Raw genomic sequence first — 15,698 nt, forward strand, 5'->3', positions numbered from 1 at the left:
GCAAGACCACTGTAATCTTCCACCATCACAATTAATGAGAACCTATATTAGCTAGAGTACAAGCCAGGCTGCTGTGAGAAAAAGATGTCCAAAAAAAAAAGAATAAAATAGAACTTTATTTCACTCTCATGTTGCGACCCAGAAGTGAGCAGTTCAGGGCTAATGAAGAAGCTCTGCTCCACACAGTGTTCCAGGGTCTCAGGTTCTTTCTACTTTGTTGCTCCACCATCCTCTAGAAGGATGTTGCCCTTGTCAATATCCCATTGACCATGGGAAGGAGGTCATGTAGAGTTGCACTTGCCACATTTGCTCATATCTCATTGGCTGATCTTGGTCACATGATAACACCCAGCTGCAAGGGAGGTGGGAAATGTAGTCTCTAACCAAGTGACCATGTGCCTTGTTTTAAAACTCAAAGGGAGGGCTGGGCGCGGTGCCTCAAGCCTGTAATCCCAGCACTTTGGGAGGCCGAGACACGCGGATCACGAGGTCAGGAGATCGAGACCATCCTGGCTAACGCAGTGAAACCCCGTCTCTACTAAAAAAAAAAAATACAAAAAACTAGCCGGGCGAGGTGGCGGGTGCCTGTAGTCCCAGCTACTCTGGAGGCTGAGGCAGGAGAATGGCCTATACCCGGGAGGCGGAGCTTGCAGTGAGCTGAGATCCAGCCACTGCACTCCAGCCTGGGCGACAGAGCAAGACTCCATCTCAAGAAAAAAAAAAAACTCAAAGGGGAAGAGATCGAACACTAAAAGGAAGATGAAAAGGTAGAAAAACATTCGTTGCTGCCACACTACACAAAATGCACACAGGAGTATGTTTTTTATCAAAAGCAACCAACTCAGATTTGCTAATCCAACAGTTACTAAAAAGCTTAAATCATATAGAAACCCTAAAAATTAATCTGGTAATATCACAAAGCTATATCCACCCCAGCCAATAGAGATCAATCTAGCTATATTAATCACATGCTTAAATTACAAATTAAACTCTCTATACACATACCAATTTAAATGTTTATCTCCAATTGTGTGTAATAGGTTCAATAAGAATCTAGATTAAAATATATTTTGTATAATATTTCAAAATATCTTAAGGTATGAGTATTTTTATGTTGCAGCATCCATTTCAATTTGAGCATGTAATTCGTCATTGTTTTCATTTTAATCATAAAAATAAGACAAGTTTGGCCCAGCGCAGTGGCTCACGCCTGCAATCCCAGCACTTTGGGAGGCTGAGGTGGGCAGATCACACACGAGGTCAGGAGATGGAGACCATCCTGGCTAACACAGTGAAACCCTGTCTATACTGAAAATACAAAATATTAGCCGGGTGTGGTGGAGGGCACCTGTAATCCCAGCTACTCGGGAGGCTGAGGCTGGAGAATCACCTGAACCTGGGAGACGGAGTTGCAGTGAGCTGAGATCACACCACTGCACTCCAGCCTGGGCAACGGAGCGAGATTCCATCTCAAAAAAAAAAAAAAAAAAAAAAAAATTATATGACCCCTGTCTATAAATGATGAGAGTGAGAGAGAGAAAAAGCATCCAGGTTTTTAAATGCCTTATGTATGTATGGTACTAATTTTGTCCCATACATTGTCCTAAATACTTTCCTATGTTAAAGTCTCACGTAATCTTTATAGCAACCTCATGAAATAGGACAATTATTAAGATAAGGGAACTGAGGCTGGATGCAGTGGTTCACACTTGCAATCTCAATACTTTGGGAGGCCAAGATGGGTGGATCTCTTGAGGTCAGGAGTTCGAGACCAGCCTGGTCAATATGGTGAAACCCCATCTCCACTAAAGATACAAAAATTAGCGGGGCATGATGGTGCATGCCTGTAGTCCCAGCTACTGGGGAGGCTGAGGCAGGAGAATCGTTTGAACCCTGGAGACAGAGGTTGCAGTGAGTCAAGATCATGTCATTGTGCTCCAGCCTGTGCAACAGAGCAAGACTTCATCTCAAAAATAAAATAAAATAAAAATAAAAATAAGATGAGAGAACTGAGTTGCAAGAAGGTAAAGCAGCTTTCCCAAGATCACGCAGGTAGCCAGTGCTGGCTTCCGTTTAAACCCAGGTAGTCTAGCTCCAGAGTTCTCACTATTAACAGCTAACTAGAGGGGTGTTCATGCTGTTTATTAGTTTTTCAACATCCTAATCTCTGACTTCCTCCTCCCAGGATGCTGGCTTTCAAAGCAACAGCTCAGCTCTTTATCCTGGGCTGCACATGGTGTCTGGGCTTCCTACAGGTGGGTCCAGCTGCCCGGGTCATGGCCTACCTCTTCACCATCATCAACAGCCTCCAGGGCTTCTTCATCTTCTTGGTCTACTGCCTTCTCAGCCAGCAGGTAAACACTGACCCCTTTCTTTGTTACTTTAAACTTAAGAAAATTTTGGAAATGGAGTTTAATGGGGATTTAAGTCAACATTCTCTAAATGTTCCATATGAGATTATAATCCACCTATAAACACTCTCTATTTTCTCTACTTTAAAAATGCTACTAGTTGTTAAGATACATCGTTTATTAACACATTTCAGAATGTAAATAATTGCTATGTCAAAAAAACATGCCTTTTTCTCAGTTTTTCCACTTGTAATAGTCAGCTAATGCTGTGTAACAAACAACCTCAAAAATCTCATTGGTTTAAACACAAATATTTGCTTTTCTTTATTCGTGGGTCTATGGGTCTGTTGGGGTTCACATGATCTTAGCTGAGCTCAGCTTGCCTTTGCTCCAGGATGGAGATCGGGTTTAGGCCTGATCCTTATGACTCATCCTGAGGCTTAGGCAGAAATGGGAGCAACTCCCCAGCGAATATTCTTCTCCTAACAATGGTGAAATCACAAAGAGGCAGACCCTACTGGGCAAGGTCACTCAAGCCTGTGATTCTTCTTGCATTGCCTCCACTAATATCCCATTGGCCAAAGCAAGTCACACGGTCAAGCCCAAAGTCAATGGGAAAAGAACACTCAACCCACCAAGAGACTAAGACAGAGTGTAATACAACTACAAAGGAGTGAATCATGGAGATCAACAATGCAGCTAACACACCACTTCACATGAATTCTTTTTTTTCCCAACTATTATTTTATTTACATTACTATCTTAAGTTACATGGAAAAAGACACCCAAGCAGTTCTGCCTTATTTCAGAAAAAGTTTCCAATTGGCAGGGTGCAGTGGCTCACGCCTGTAATCCCAGCACTTTGGGAGGCTGACATGGGCAGATCACTTGAGGTCAGGAGTTCCAGACCAGCCTGACAAACATGGTGAAACCCCCATCTCTACTAAAAACTACAAAAAAATTACCCAGGCATGATGGAGGCACCTGTAATCCCAGCTACTTGGGAGGCTAGGCAAGATAATCGCTTGAACCCAGGAGGCAGAGGTTGCAGTGAGCCAAGATTGCACCACTGCACTCCAGCCTGGGCAACAGAGCAAGACTCCGTCTCAAAAAAAAAAAAGAGAAAAAGGAAAAGCTTCCAGTCAATACCAAGTATATGGTGCCGGGATTACAGGCATAAGCCACCATGCTGGGCTGATTTATCTCTTTTTCTTCAAGACATATCAGATGATACATGCCCCTCAGAGCCCTCACTGTCCCGAACTAGGTCACATTCCAGAATCACACAGCCTTCCTTGTGACACTGGCTGTCTTCAGGGGCAAACTCATAGATCCATCCCAGTCTGCTATTGCAGTTTTTGCAACTCACATCTCAAACCATGGAACAGCAGTGGGCACGATGAGGTCTTGAACTTCACTGTACTGCAGGTTAACTGCCTTGTTAAAGAGAAACTGGGGCCAGGCACAGTGACTCATGCCTATAATCCCAGCACTTCAGGAGGCTGAAGCGGGAGGCAGAACTCATCTCCACTTGGTTCGCAGGCACCACTGGCAGAGCATTTGTTTCTTCATCATCATCATCATCATCATCTTTTTTTTTTTTTTTTTTTCGAGACAGAGTCTCACTCTGTCGTCCAGGCTGGAGTACGGTAGCTCAATCTTGGCTCACTGAAACCTCTGCCTCCCAGGTTCAAGCGATTCTTCTGCCTCAGCCTCCTGAGTAGCTGGGACTACAGACACATGTCACCATGCCTGGCTAATTTTTTTTTTTTTTTTGATTTTTAGTAGAGACAGGGTTTCACATGAACATACGAAAAACACTTATATATACTCTTCCCTCAGTTTATCTCAGTTTTTGAGGCATATCATAGCATCCAGTGTTTGTTTGTTTGTTACTTGTTTCTTTGTTGTTTTGTTTTTTGTTTTGCGACGGAGTTTTGCTCTTGTTGCCCAGGCTGGAGTGCAATGGCACAACCTCGGCGCACTGCAACCTCCGCCTCCCAGGTTCAAGCGATTTTCCTGCCTCAGCCTCCCGAGTAGCTGGGATTACAGGTGCACGCCTCCACACCCAACTAATTTTGTATTTTTAGTAGAAACGGGGTTTTCCATGTTGGTCAGGATGGTCTCGATTTCCTGTCCTCATGATCCACCCGCCTCAGCCTCCCAAAGTGCTGGGATTACAGGCGTGAGCCATCACGCCTGGCCTAGCATTCAGTTTTTAAAGATATATATAGTTTTATTTCATATGGTTACGAAATTCAAAACACTTTGTCTGCGACTGAACAGTAGTGTGTGTCTTCCAAGAATGTCCCTTACTAAGAGGTGCTCAGGGATAATCTAGACTGCATGCTGTCTCCAAAATGGAACCCAGCCAGGCGTGGTGGCTCACGTCTGTAATCCCACACTTTGGGAGGCCGAGGCAGGAGGATCATCTGAGGTCAGGAGTTCAAGACCAGCCTGGCCAACATGGTGAAACCCCGTTTCTACTAAACAATAAAAAAATTAGCCAAGTGTGGTTGCACATGCCTGTAATCCCAGCTACTCAGGAGGCTGAGGCTAGAGAACCACTTGAACCTGGGAGGCAGAGTTTGCAGTGAGCTGAGATCATGCCATTGCAGTCCAGCCTTAGCAACAGAACAAGACTCCGTCTCAAAAAAAAAAAAAAGAAATTACTCCAGAGGGTTTCATTTTGTTTATATAACGAGTATAAGCATTCATTGCTTGTGTTGTTGTTATGTATTTATTTATGTGTAGGTATGGGTGTTTATGGCATATCAGAATGGTTCTTACCAGTAGCAATTGTGTTCCTACCACGGGACAGTTAGCAATATCTGGGGAAATGTTTGTCATAACTAGGGTGGGGTTTGCTACTGGCATCTAGTGGGTGGAGGTCAGGGATGCTACTAAATATCCTAAATAATGCACACAGGACAGCCTTCTCCAGCAAAACATTATCCAACCCAAGACGTCAATAGTGTCAATGTTGGGGTATCATGGTATGGCAGATGCTGTCCATGGCCCTCTCATATCCCTTTGGCTTCTGTCTCTACATGCCTGGACTTACTTGTTGCGAACACATATAACTGTGCCTGAAGGCTTCATACTGCCCACAGAACATGCCTGGCCCATGCACAGGGCAAACTGGTGATGCCAGAGAGTAACGGCCCTTGAGAGCGGCCATCAACCCATGACTGATGGGAGCTGGTGGATAAATACCCCAGCTCCCTCCTCCTTCAGGCAAGTTGACTCTAAGGTAGTTCCATGCTGTACCCCAGAGCTCCTGAATGGGACTGAGCCCCAGATTTCCACAATGGAAATATCCTTAATTATGCATTCTTCACCAGCTGCCTTCTCTTCCCTGTCCTGCTTCCTCATTGCCCTACTGGTGCTTCTTGGGATCACCCCTCAAATAAACTCCTTATACTTCAACCCTTGTTGCAGGGTCTGCTTCTGAGGTGCCCCAAACCAAGACACACTGAAGGGTACTATCAAAATATTATTGGTGATTTTCACTAGATTGAGGAATTATATGTAACTTCTATTTTCTTCCTTTTGCATATGCATATCTTACAAATTTTCTATTTTTTTCTTTTCTTTTTCTTTTTTTTTTTTTAGATGAAGTGTTGCTCTGTCTCCTAGGCTGGAGTGCAGTGCTGCAATCTCAGCGCACTGCAACCTCCACCTCCCAGGTTCAAGCAATTCTCCTGCCTCAGCCTCTGGAGTAGCTGGGGTTACAGTCATGCACCATGTCTGGCTAATTTTTGTATTTTTAGTAGAGATGGGGTTTCGCTATATTGGTCAGGCTGGTCTTGAACTCCTGACCTCAGGTGATCCGCCCGCCTCGGCCTCCCAAAGTGCTGGGATTACAGGTGTGAACCACCACACCCGGCCATAAATTTTCTACAACAATTATATACCCTGTAATGGAAAATTTGTATTGTGGTAAAACATATATAATATAAAATTTACCTTTTAAAGCATTTTTAAGCGTACCATTAGTAGCATCACATTCGCAATGTTGTCCAACCATCACCAACATCCATCACTGGAACTTTATTCATCTTCCCAAACTGAAACTCCATCCCCATTAAACACTAACTCCCCACTCTCCTTCCCCCCAGGCCCTGGAAACCACTATTCTACTTTATGTCTACATGGATTTGACGACTTTAGGTACCTCATATAAGTAGAACCATACAGTATTCGCCTTTTGAATCAGCTTATTTTACTTAGGCTGATGTCCTCAAGGTTCATCCATGTGGTGGAACATGTGTCAGCATCTCCTTCCTTTATAAAATTGAATAATATTCCATTATACGAATAGACCATGTTTTGTGAAAATAAATAAATAATAATACATCTCTATCCTCTTCCTGACTCACTGACCTTTCTGCTCTTCACCAATGTTAGCAAAACCCATCCAGGTATTTCCTTTGATGTTCCAGGTCCAGAAACAATATCAAAAGTGGTTTAGAGAGATTGTAAAATCAAAATCTGAGTCTGAGGCATATACACTTTCCAGCAAGATGGGTCCTGACTCAAAACCCAGTGAGGTAAGTGAACATGTGAATTGTTCTAATGTTTTACATACTCCTCTCTTGACACTGCAAAATTCCTCTAGTTTGGGGGTTTTTGTTTGTTTGTTTTTGTTTTTGTTTTAAGTTCCGAGGTTACATGTACAGGATGTGCAGGTTTGTTACATAGGTAAACGTGTGCCATGGTGGTTTGCTGCACCTATCAACCCATGACCTAGGTATTAAGCCCAGCATTGGCTGGGCGTGGTGGCTCATGCCTGTAATCCCAGCATTTTGGGAGGCTGAGGTGGGTGGATCACCTGAGGTCAGGAGTTCAAGACCAGCCTGACCAACATGGTGAAACTCCATCTCTACTAAAAATACACAAATTAGCCGGGCATGGTGGTATGCACCTGTAGTCCCAGCTACTGGGGAGGCTGAGACAGGAGTATCACTTGAACCTGAGAGGCCGAGGTTGCAGTGAGCCAAGGTTGCACCATTGCACTCCAGCCTGGGTGACAGAGCGAGACTCCGTCCAAAAAAAAAAAACCAGCATGTATTAACTCTTTTCCCTAACGCTCTCCCCCTCCAACCTCTCCCAACAGGCCCCAGTGAGTATTGTTCTCCTCCTTGTGTCCATTTGTTCTCATTGTTCAGCTCCTACCTATAAGTGAGAGCATGTGGTGTTTGGTGTTCTGTTCCTGCATTAGTTTGCTGAACTTCCTCTAGTTTTTTAATTTATATTTTCCTTTTTTTTTTTTTTTTTTTTTTATAAGAGACAGGGTCTTGCTCTGTCGCCCAGGCTGGAGTGCAGTGGTGCAATCATAGCTCACTGCAGTTTCGACCTCCTGGGCTCAAGCAATCCTCCCATCTCAGCTTCCCGAGTAGCTGGGACCACAGGTGTGCACCACCATGCCCTGCTAATTTTTTTTTTATATAGAGAGATGGGGTCTCCCTATGGTGCCCAGGCTGGTCTTGACCTCCCAGCTCAAGCAGTCCTACCACCTCAGCCTCCCAAAGTGCTGGAATTACAGGTACGAGCCACCGCACCTGGCCTATATTTTCCCTTTTCAAAGATATGCTCATGTTATTCAATTTCCACAATGTAGCCCGGACGCGGTGGCTCACGCCTGTAATCCCAGCACTTTGGGAGGCCGAGGCTGGCGGATCACGAGGTCAAGAGATCAAGACCATCCTAACTAACACAGTGAAACCCTGTCTCTACTAAAAATACAAAAATGTAGCTGGGCGTGGTGGCAGGCACCTGTAGTCCCAGCTACTTGTGAGGCTGAGTCAGGAGAATGGCGTGAACCTGGGAGGCGGAGCTTGCAGTGAGCCAAGATCACGCCACTGCACTCCAGACTGGGAGACAGAGCGAGACTCCGCCTCAGAAAAAAAATAAATAAATAAATTTCCACAATGTAAAATAACAATAATAAAAAGGAAGCCGGGGCCCGGCACAGTGGCTCACACCTGTAATCCCAACACTTTGGGAAGCCGAGGTGGGCAGATCACCTGAGGTTGGGAGTTTGAGACCAGCCTGACTAACATGGAGAAACCCTATCTCTACCAAAAATACAAAATTAGCTGGGCATGGTGGCACATGCCTGTAATCCTAGCTACTTGGGAGGCTGAAGCAGGAGAATTGCTTGAATCCGGAAGGCAGAGGTTGCAGTGAGCCAAGATCGCACCATTGCACTCCTGCCTGGGCAACAAGAGCAAAACTCCATCTCAAAAAAAAAAAAAAAGACCCAGGTGTTGTGGTGTTGTAGTCCTAGCTACTTGAGAGGCTGGGATGGGAGGATCGCTTGAGCCCAGGAGTTTGACACCAGCCTGGGAAACATAGGGCAGCTTTGAAGAGCTAGTCTGAGTACAAACTCGCTTTCCTGGAGGGTATGAGGAAGAGTCCTTTTCCTGATAACCTGGTTTGAGTTCCGCATTCTTGTTATATTTTTCCTCAGTGACTCCTCTCTACTCACTAACAGCACTTAAGCTGGTTTTCATATGTATTCTTGTTGTGCAAAGATGTATGAGTAAAACATATCAAGAACCAATGCAATCTAACACAGACTCCCACTGGGGGAAATTTACAGGCATAGGCATAGCAGAGTGATCTTCTTCCCCCAAATGCCCCCTGTACGTAAAGATGTGGATGTGAGCCCCACAGAGTGAGGGTACGCCATGGAAGAGGCTCCAGGTAGGGATTCTGCCCCAGTTGCTCTACATAATTACAGAGGATGAATGCAGGGAATCATGGGACCTTCCTGGGGGAGGAAATGGCCCTGTTAGAAAGACAATACTTCTGGAATCTGGTTGCTGGTATTCTGTTCTTCTATTGCACTAACTCAGGCTCAGTGTACCACAGAATGAGCTTTCTGCTCTATGTGACATTTCTTTCCATATTTGGCTTTTTGAATAAATGACAGAATAGATGTCTAAAAAGAAGCTGGGCGTGGTGGCTCACACCTGTAATCCCAACACTTTGGGAGGCCAAGACGGGAGGATCACTTGAGTCCAGGAGTTTGAGACCAGCCTGGGCAACACAGTGAGACCCTGTCTCTTCTTTTCTTTTTTTCTTAGACAGAGTCTCATTCTGTTGCCCAGGCTGGAGTGCAGTGGAGCACTCTCGGCTCACTGCAACCTCTGCCTCCTGGGTTCAAGTGATTCTCCTGCCTCAGCCACCCCAGTAGCTGGGATTACAGGTGCCTGCCACCATATCCGGCTAATTTTTTTGTATTTTTAGTACAGATGGTGTTTCACCATGTTGGCCACGCTGGTCTCGAACTCCTGACCTCAAGTGATCTGCCCACCTTGGCCTCTCAAGTGCTGAGATTACAGGTGTGAGCCACTGGGCGTGGTGACAGGCATCTGTAATCCCAGCTACTCAGGAGACTGAGGCAAGAGAATCGCTTGAACCTGGGAGGCAGAGGTTACGATGAGCCAAGATCGTGCCATTGCACTCCAGCCTGGGCAACAAGAGTGAAACTCTGTCCTTAATTATTCTCAACAAGAGTAAAAGTGCTGACTGTTGACTGTGACCTGTGAAAGGTTTCCTAGATAATCCAAAATAATTCCCAAAGCTGCTAGCATTCTAGATACTGGTTCTTCACAATGGAATAAGGAAAATCGTTTTTATTATTATCACTCAACATTGTGGAAATTGAATAATATGAGTGTATCTTTGGATGGGGAAAATATCAAATATAACCTGGGTAATAGAGTGAGACCCTGTCTCTACAGAAACATTAAAGAATTAACCAGGTATGGTGGTGCATGCCTGTAATTTCAGCTGTTTGGGAGGCTGAAGCAGGAGGATTGCTTGAGCCCAGGAGGCAGAGGTTGCAACGAGCCAAGATCATGCCACTGCACTCCAGCCTGGGTGACGAGCAAAACCCTGTCTAAAAAAAAAAAAAAGGGAAAAAGAATATATATATATACATATGCATATATATATATGAATCTCTCTTTAAGGAATACATTAGCTTTGGCCAGACATGGTGGCTCATGCCTGTAATCCTAGCACTTTTGGGAGAACAAGGTAGGAGGATTGCTTAAGGTCAGGAGCTTGAGACCTGCCTGGGCAACAAAGTAAGACTCCATCTCTATAGAAAAATCTCTGTGCTTCTATTTTTCAGGCACAAAGTTTGAGTAAAAAGCTAATGAAACTCTTCTTCTATGGACAAATTTGACCTTGGGTTAACTTTCTAACTCTGCTCCCAAGAAACTTGATAAAGTTGGAAGATCAGTTAGGTTGCTGGGCAATGTTCCCTATGGGAAAGTCATGCTTGACTTGTAAATTGCATCTGGATGGGAAATTCTGTGAATGAACCATAAATACCAGGAAGGAAGACATAACTTTGAACTTCTTGCACACAGCTCTTATAACTAGGCTAGGAACTGCTAACCTCATAGGCTTCTTCAGGAGATGTTGGTTCCTCTGTGGAGCTTGGGGCTGCTAAACCAAGCTGTTAGTTGTGGGGTGCAAAGAGAATATTTGTTGACTTCTACAGTGTGTCAGGCACTATGTTAGATAACGGGCATTCAAAGAGGAACAAAGCCAACAAGACTCTAACCTTTCTTCATAGACAAAAAAACATCCAGGGGACTGAAATTCCAGAGTGGAATATTATGTCTGAAAATTTATCAAAAAGAATGATTCTTCCTGCTGAATTTTTGATAAGTCTTCTCACTCTAAGCCAAAGAAGACCACATCTGCCCTAGGATTTTTAAATGCTAGGAGATCATGCCATCCTTGCCTGCTGGTTCAAGCTGGGTTTAAATCACTCTTGCTCTTTCTCCATGTTGTTGATTTTTGTTTGTTTGCTTTATTTTACCCTTACATCCACCTTTAATCTAAACCTCTTTTATAGGGGGATGTTTTTCCAGGACAAGTGAAGAGAAAATATTAGAACTAGAACATTCAACTCCATATGGAAAATCATACCCATGGATCTTTTTGGCATTATGAAGAATGAAGCTAAGGACAAGGGAATTCATTAAACATATCATCTTTGGAGAGGAAGTAATCAACCTTTACTTCCCAAAATGTTTGTTCTGCATAATAGGCTCTCAAAAAATGTGTGGTAAATTGCATTTCTCTTCACTATGCTGTATTCTGTCAATGCTTGTCCCTAGAAACCCAAAACGTGACCACTGCAAATATTTCCTTGACTTTTTGTAAATGAAGAGGTCCTTTACCTCAAGTTCTTAGTCCCACTCATCCTAAATTTGCCCCTTTTTTTTTAAGACAGGGTTTCACTCTGTCACCCAGCTGGAGTGAAGTGGCATGATCATAGCACACTGCAGCCTCAAATTCCAGAGCTCAAATGATTCTCCTGCCTCAGCTTCCCAAAGTGCTGGGATTACAGGCATAAGCCACTGCAGCCGGCCACAAACTTGCTCTTTTTTTTTCCTTTTTTTTTTTTTTTGAGATGGAGTCTTGCTTTGTTGCCCAGGCTGGAGTACAGTGGCACGATCTCGGCTCACTGCAAGCTGTGCCTCCTGGGTTCATAGCATTCTCCTGCCTCAGCCTCCCAAATAGCTGGGACTACAGGAACCCACCACCATGCCCGGCTAATTTTTTGTCTTTTTAGAGACAGGGTTTCACTGTGTTAGCCAGGATGGTCTCGATCTCCTGACCTCATGATCCTCCCACCTTGGCCTCCCAAAGTGCTGGGATTACAGGTATGAGCCACCGTGCCTGGCCTAAACTTGCTCTTTAAACTCACTCATTCCCTCAAACCATCAGCTTCCTAATGGCTTTACTTCCTTGCTAGATACAGGCTAACTTTTTTTTTTTTTTTTTTTGAGATAGAGTTTCGCTCTTGTTGCCCAGGATGGAGTGCAATGGTGCAAGTGCAACCTCTGCCTCCTGGGTTCAAGCGATTCTCCTGCCTCAGCCTCCCAAGTAGCTGGTGTTACAGGCATGCACCACCACATCCGGCTAATTTTGTATTTTTAGTAGAGACAGGGTTTTTCTACGTTGGTCAGGCTCGTCTCAAACTCCTAATCTCAGGTGATCCACCTGACTTGGCCTCCCAAAGTGCTGGGATTACAGGCGTGAGCTACCATGCCCGACCCAGGCTAACTTCTTTTTTTTTGAGACTGAGTCTCTCTCTGTCGCCCAGGCTGGAGTGCAGTGGTGAGATCTAGGCTCACTGCAACCTCCGCCTCCTGGGTTCAAGTGATTCTCCGGCCTTAGCCTCCTGATAGCTGGGACTACAGGCACATGCCACATGCCCAGCTAATTTTTGTATTTTTAGTGTAGACAGAGTGTCACCATGTTGGCCAGGCTGATCTCAAACTCCTGACCTCAAGCAGCGATCCACCCGCCAGGGCCTCCCAAGGTGTTGGGATTACAGACATAAGCCATCGCACCTGATGAGAGATTTTAAGCATTCTCACCACCAAAAAAAAAATTATTGTTCTATGAGGTAATCATATATTAATTAGTTTGACTTAGTCATTCCACAATGTAGACATATTTCAGAACATCCTGTTGTACATGATAAATATATACATTTTTTGTCTATATAAAACAAATAAATAAATAAATGTTTAAAGTGTAGAAGAGCCTGAACTCTAAATTATGCTGTCCATCCAAATAAAAGTTTATTTTGCAAAAAATAAAAAAAAAAAATTAAAGAATGTAAGAAGATTAAGTGCATGCCCAAAAGTTCTAGTTCTATGGAACTTAATAAAAAAGGAATACATTTAAGAAGAAATTTTGCTGGATGATTTTTATTTTTCTTTAGCACCTGTCTGCTATTGATGCTGGGTGATTTTTTTTTTTAAGTCATCACTCTCAAAAGCCAAATTTGAGTCTTTGAAGACCACATGGGAGAAATAGCTCAAAGCACTGGGGGAAAAAGGCCATAAGATTAAAATCTTGGAAGAATAAAAGGAAGACTGGGGTGTTTAATATGAGAATAAAAGGGATTTTGAAAGAAAAGAGAGGACACGGCCAGGCACAGTGGCTCACGCCTGTAATCCTAACATTTTGGGAGGCCAAGGCAAGTGGATCACCTGAGGTCAGGAGTTCGAGACCAGCCTAGCCAACATGGTGAAACCCCGTCTCTACTAAAACTGCAAATATTAGCCAGGCATGGTGGTGGGTGCCTGTAATCCCAGCTACTTGGGAGGCTGAGGCAGGAGAATCACTTGAACCTGGGAAGCAGAGGTTGCAGTGAGTCAAGATCGCACCACTGCACTCCAGCCTGGGCAACAGAGGGAAAGACTCGGGAAGGGAAGGGAAGGGAAGGGAAGGGAAGGGAAGGGAAGGGAAGGGAAGGGGAGGGGGGGGGGGGGGGGGAGGGGGGGGGGGGGGGGGGGGGGGAGGGGGTGGGAAGGGAAGGAGGAAGAAAAGAGAGGACACATGTTCAGGCCCCTTCTATCCAAAAAGTCTCCCTTAATCTGCTTTCCTGCTGCAATAGCCACTCTATCTCTCCTCCTCTTCACAGCCAAAATTCTAGAAAAAAGGCCGGGTGTGGTGGCTCACGCCTATAATCCCAGCACTTTGGGAGGCCAAGCCAGGTGGATCACCTGAGGTCAGAAGTTCAAGACCAGACTGAACATGGAGAAACCCCCTCTCTACTAAAAATACAAAATTAGCCAGGCTTGGTGGCTCATGCCTATAATCCCAGCTACTCGAGAGGCTGAGGCAGGAGAATCACTTGATCCTGGGAGGTGGAGGTTGAGGTGAGCCAAGATCGTGCCATTGCACTCCAGCCTGGGCAACAAAAGCAAAACTCCATCTCAAAAAAAAAAAAAATTCTAGAAAAAAAAAGTTGTTTCCACTGTGTGGTCTTCACTTCCTCCAACCTCCTCACTGTTCAACCACTGCAATTTAACTTCTGCTTCCAACACACCAAAGGATAAATCAACGTCCCAAATGCTTCCTTGGTGCAAGGTCCACTGGTTGTTTCTCAGTCTTACCAAACTTGACCATTGGGTCAACATCTAACTCCGTTGATCATTTTTTTTTCTTCTTGAAGCATTCCCTTCTCTTGGCTTCCCTCATGCCACACTGTCCTCCTATAAGGACAGTCAAGTCATTCTGGTTTTCCCAGGACTTTCCCAGGTTTAGTACCAAAAGTCCCACAATCCAGGAGTCCCTCAGTCCCAGGCAAACCAGAACCATTTCGCAAACTCATCTTTGATAATGACACTCATCCCATAGCGTCATCGTTTGTGTTCTCCCAAAAGCAGACTCTGAGATAAGGAGTTTAGTGCACGCAGGTAGATTATTTTGGAGATGATCCCAGCAAACACCAATAGGGGTGTGAAGAAATGAGGCAGGGCTGGGCGCGGTAGCTCACACCTGTAATCCTAGAACTTTGAGAGGCCAAGATGGGAAGCTCGCAAGGTCAGGAGTTCGAGACCAACCTGGCCAATAGGGTGACACACCGTCTCCACTAAAAATACAAAAATTAGCAGGGCATGGTGGCGTAGGCCTGTAGTCCCAGCTACTCGGGAGGCTGAGGCAGAAGAATCACTTGAACCCTGGAGGCGGAGGTTACAGTGGGCGACACAGCAAGACTCCATTAAAAAAAAAAAAGAAGAAGAAGAAGAAGTGAGGCAGAGAAAGAACAAGATATGTGAAAAGATGTGTTATTGCTGGGCTCAATGGCACACACCTGTAGTCCCAGATACTCGGGAGGTGAAGGCTGGAGGATCTCTTGAGCCCAGGAGTTCAAGGTTGCAGTGAGCTGTAATTGCACCACTGCACTCTAGCCTGGGCAACACTGTGAGAACCTGTCTCTGTAATTTTTTTTTTTTTTTTTTTTTTTTAGCAGAGTCTCGCTCTGTTGTCCAGGCTGGAGCACACTGGCATAATCCCAGCTCACTGCAACCTTTGCCTCCTGGGTTCAAGCAAATCTCCTGCCTCAGCCTCCTGAGTAACTGCGATTACAGGCACGCAGCACCACGCCTGGCTAATTTTTGTATTTTTTAATAGAAATGGGGTTTTGACATATTTCCCAGGCTGGTCTCGAACTCCTGGCCTCAAGTGATCCACCCGCTTCAGCCTCCCAAAGTGCTGGGATTACAAGCGTGACCCACCACACCTGGCCAGAGATGCTGTCTCTCTAAAAAAAAATTTTTTTAATTAACCAAAAATGTGTTAGTTGAGCAGGCTCTAGGCAGGTGGAGCTTTACCCCAGTGGGGACTTTCAGGAGATAATGTGGAACATGCATCTCAGAGTCATCTCTCCTGAGGAACGAGAGAGCTGGGGTGGGAGATGGAGCTTACAGTGAGCCGAGATTGTACCGTTGCACCACTGCACTCCAGCCTGGGCAACAGAGCAAGACTCTATCTCAAAAAAAAAAAAAAAAA

At 44.8% G+C, this 15,698-nt stretch overlaps 1 protein-coding gene across 5 annotated transcripts in view; it reads left to right on the forward strand.

The window, feature by feature from the left end:
• Nucleotides 1-11,469, forward strand: part of ADGRE3 (adhesion G protein-coupled receptor E3) — a 62,761-nt gene extending 51,292 nt beyond the window's left edge. For all 5 annotated transcript variants that reach the window (XM_026456928.1, XM_026456930.1, XM_026456929.1 and 2 more), the window contains 3 exons: nt 2,186-2,354; nt 6,797-6,904; nt 11,236-11,469. In XM_026456928.1, the coding sequence (XP_026312713.1) occupies nt 2,186-2,354; nt 6,797-6,904; nt 11,236-11,274 (316 nt within the window). In that variant the 3' untranslated portion in view covers nt 11,275-11,469. The remainder of the gene's footprint in view (nt 1-2,185; nt 2,355-6,796; nt 6,905-11,235) is intronic.
• Nucleotides 11,470-15,698: the final 4,229 nt, after the last annotated feature.

This window comes from Piliocolobus tephrosceles, chromosome 21 (assembly GCF_002776525.5).
Source record: "Piliocolobus tephrosceles isolate RC106 chromosome 21, ASM277652v3, whole genome shotgun sequence".
Classification (NCBI taxonomy): Eukaryota; Metazoa; Chordata; class Mammalia; order Primates; family Cercopithecidae; genus Piliocolobus; species Piliocolobus tephrosceles.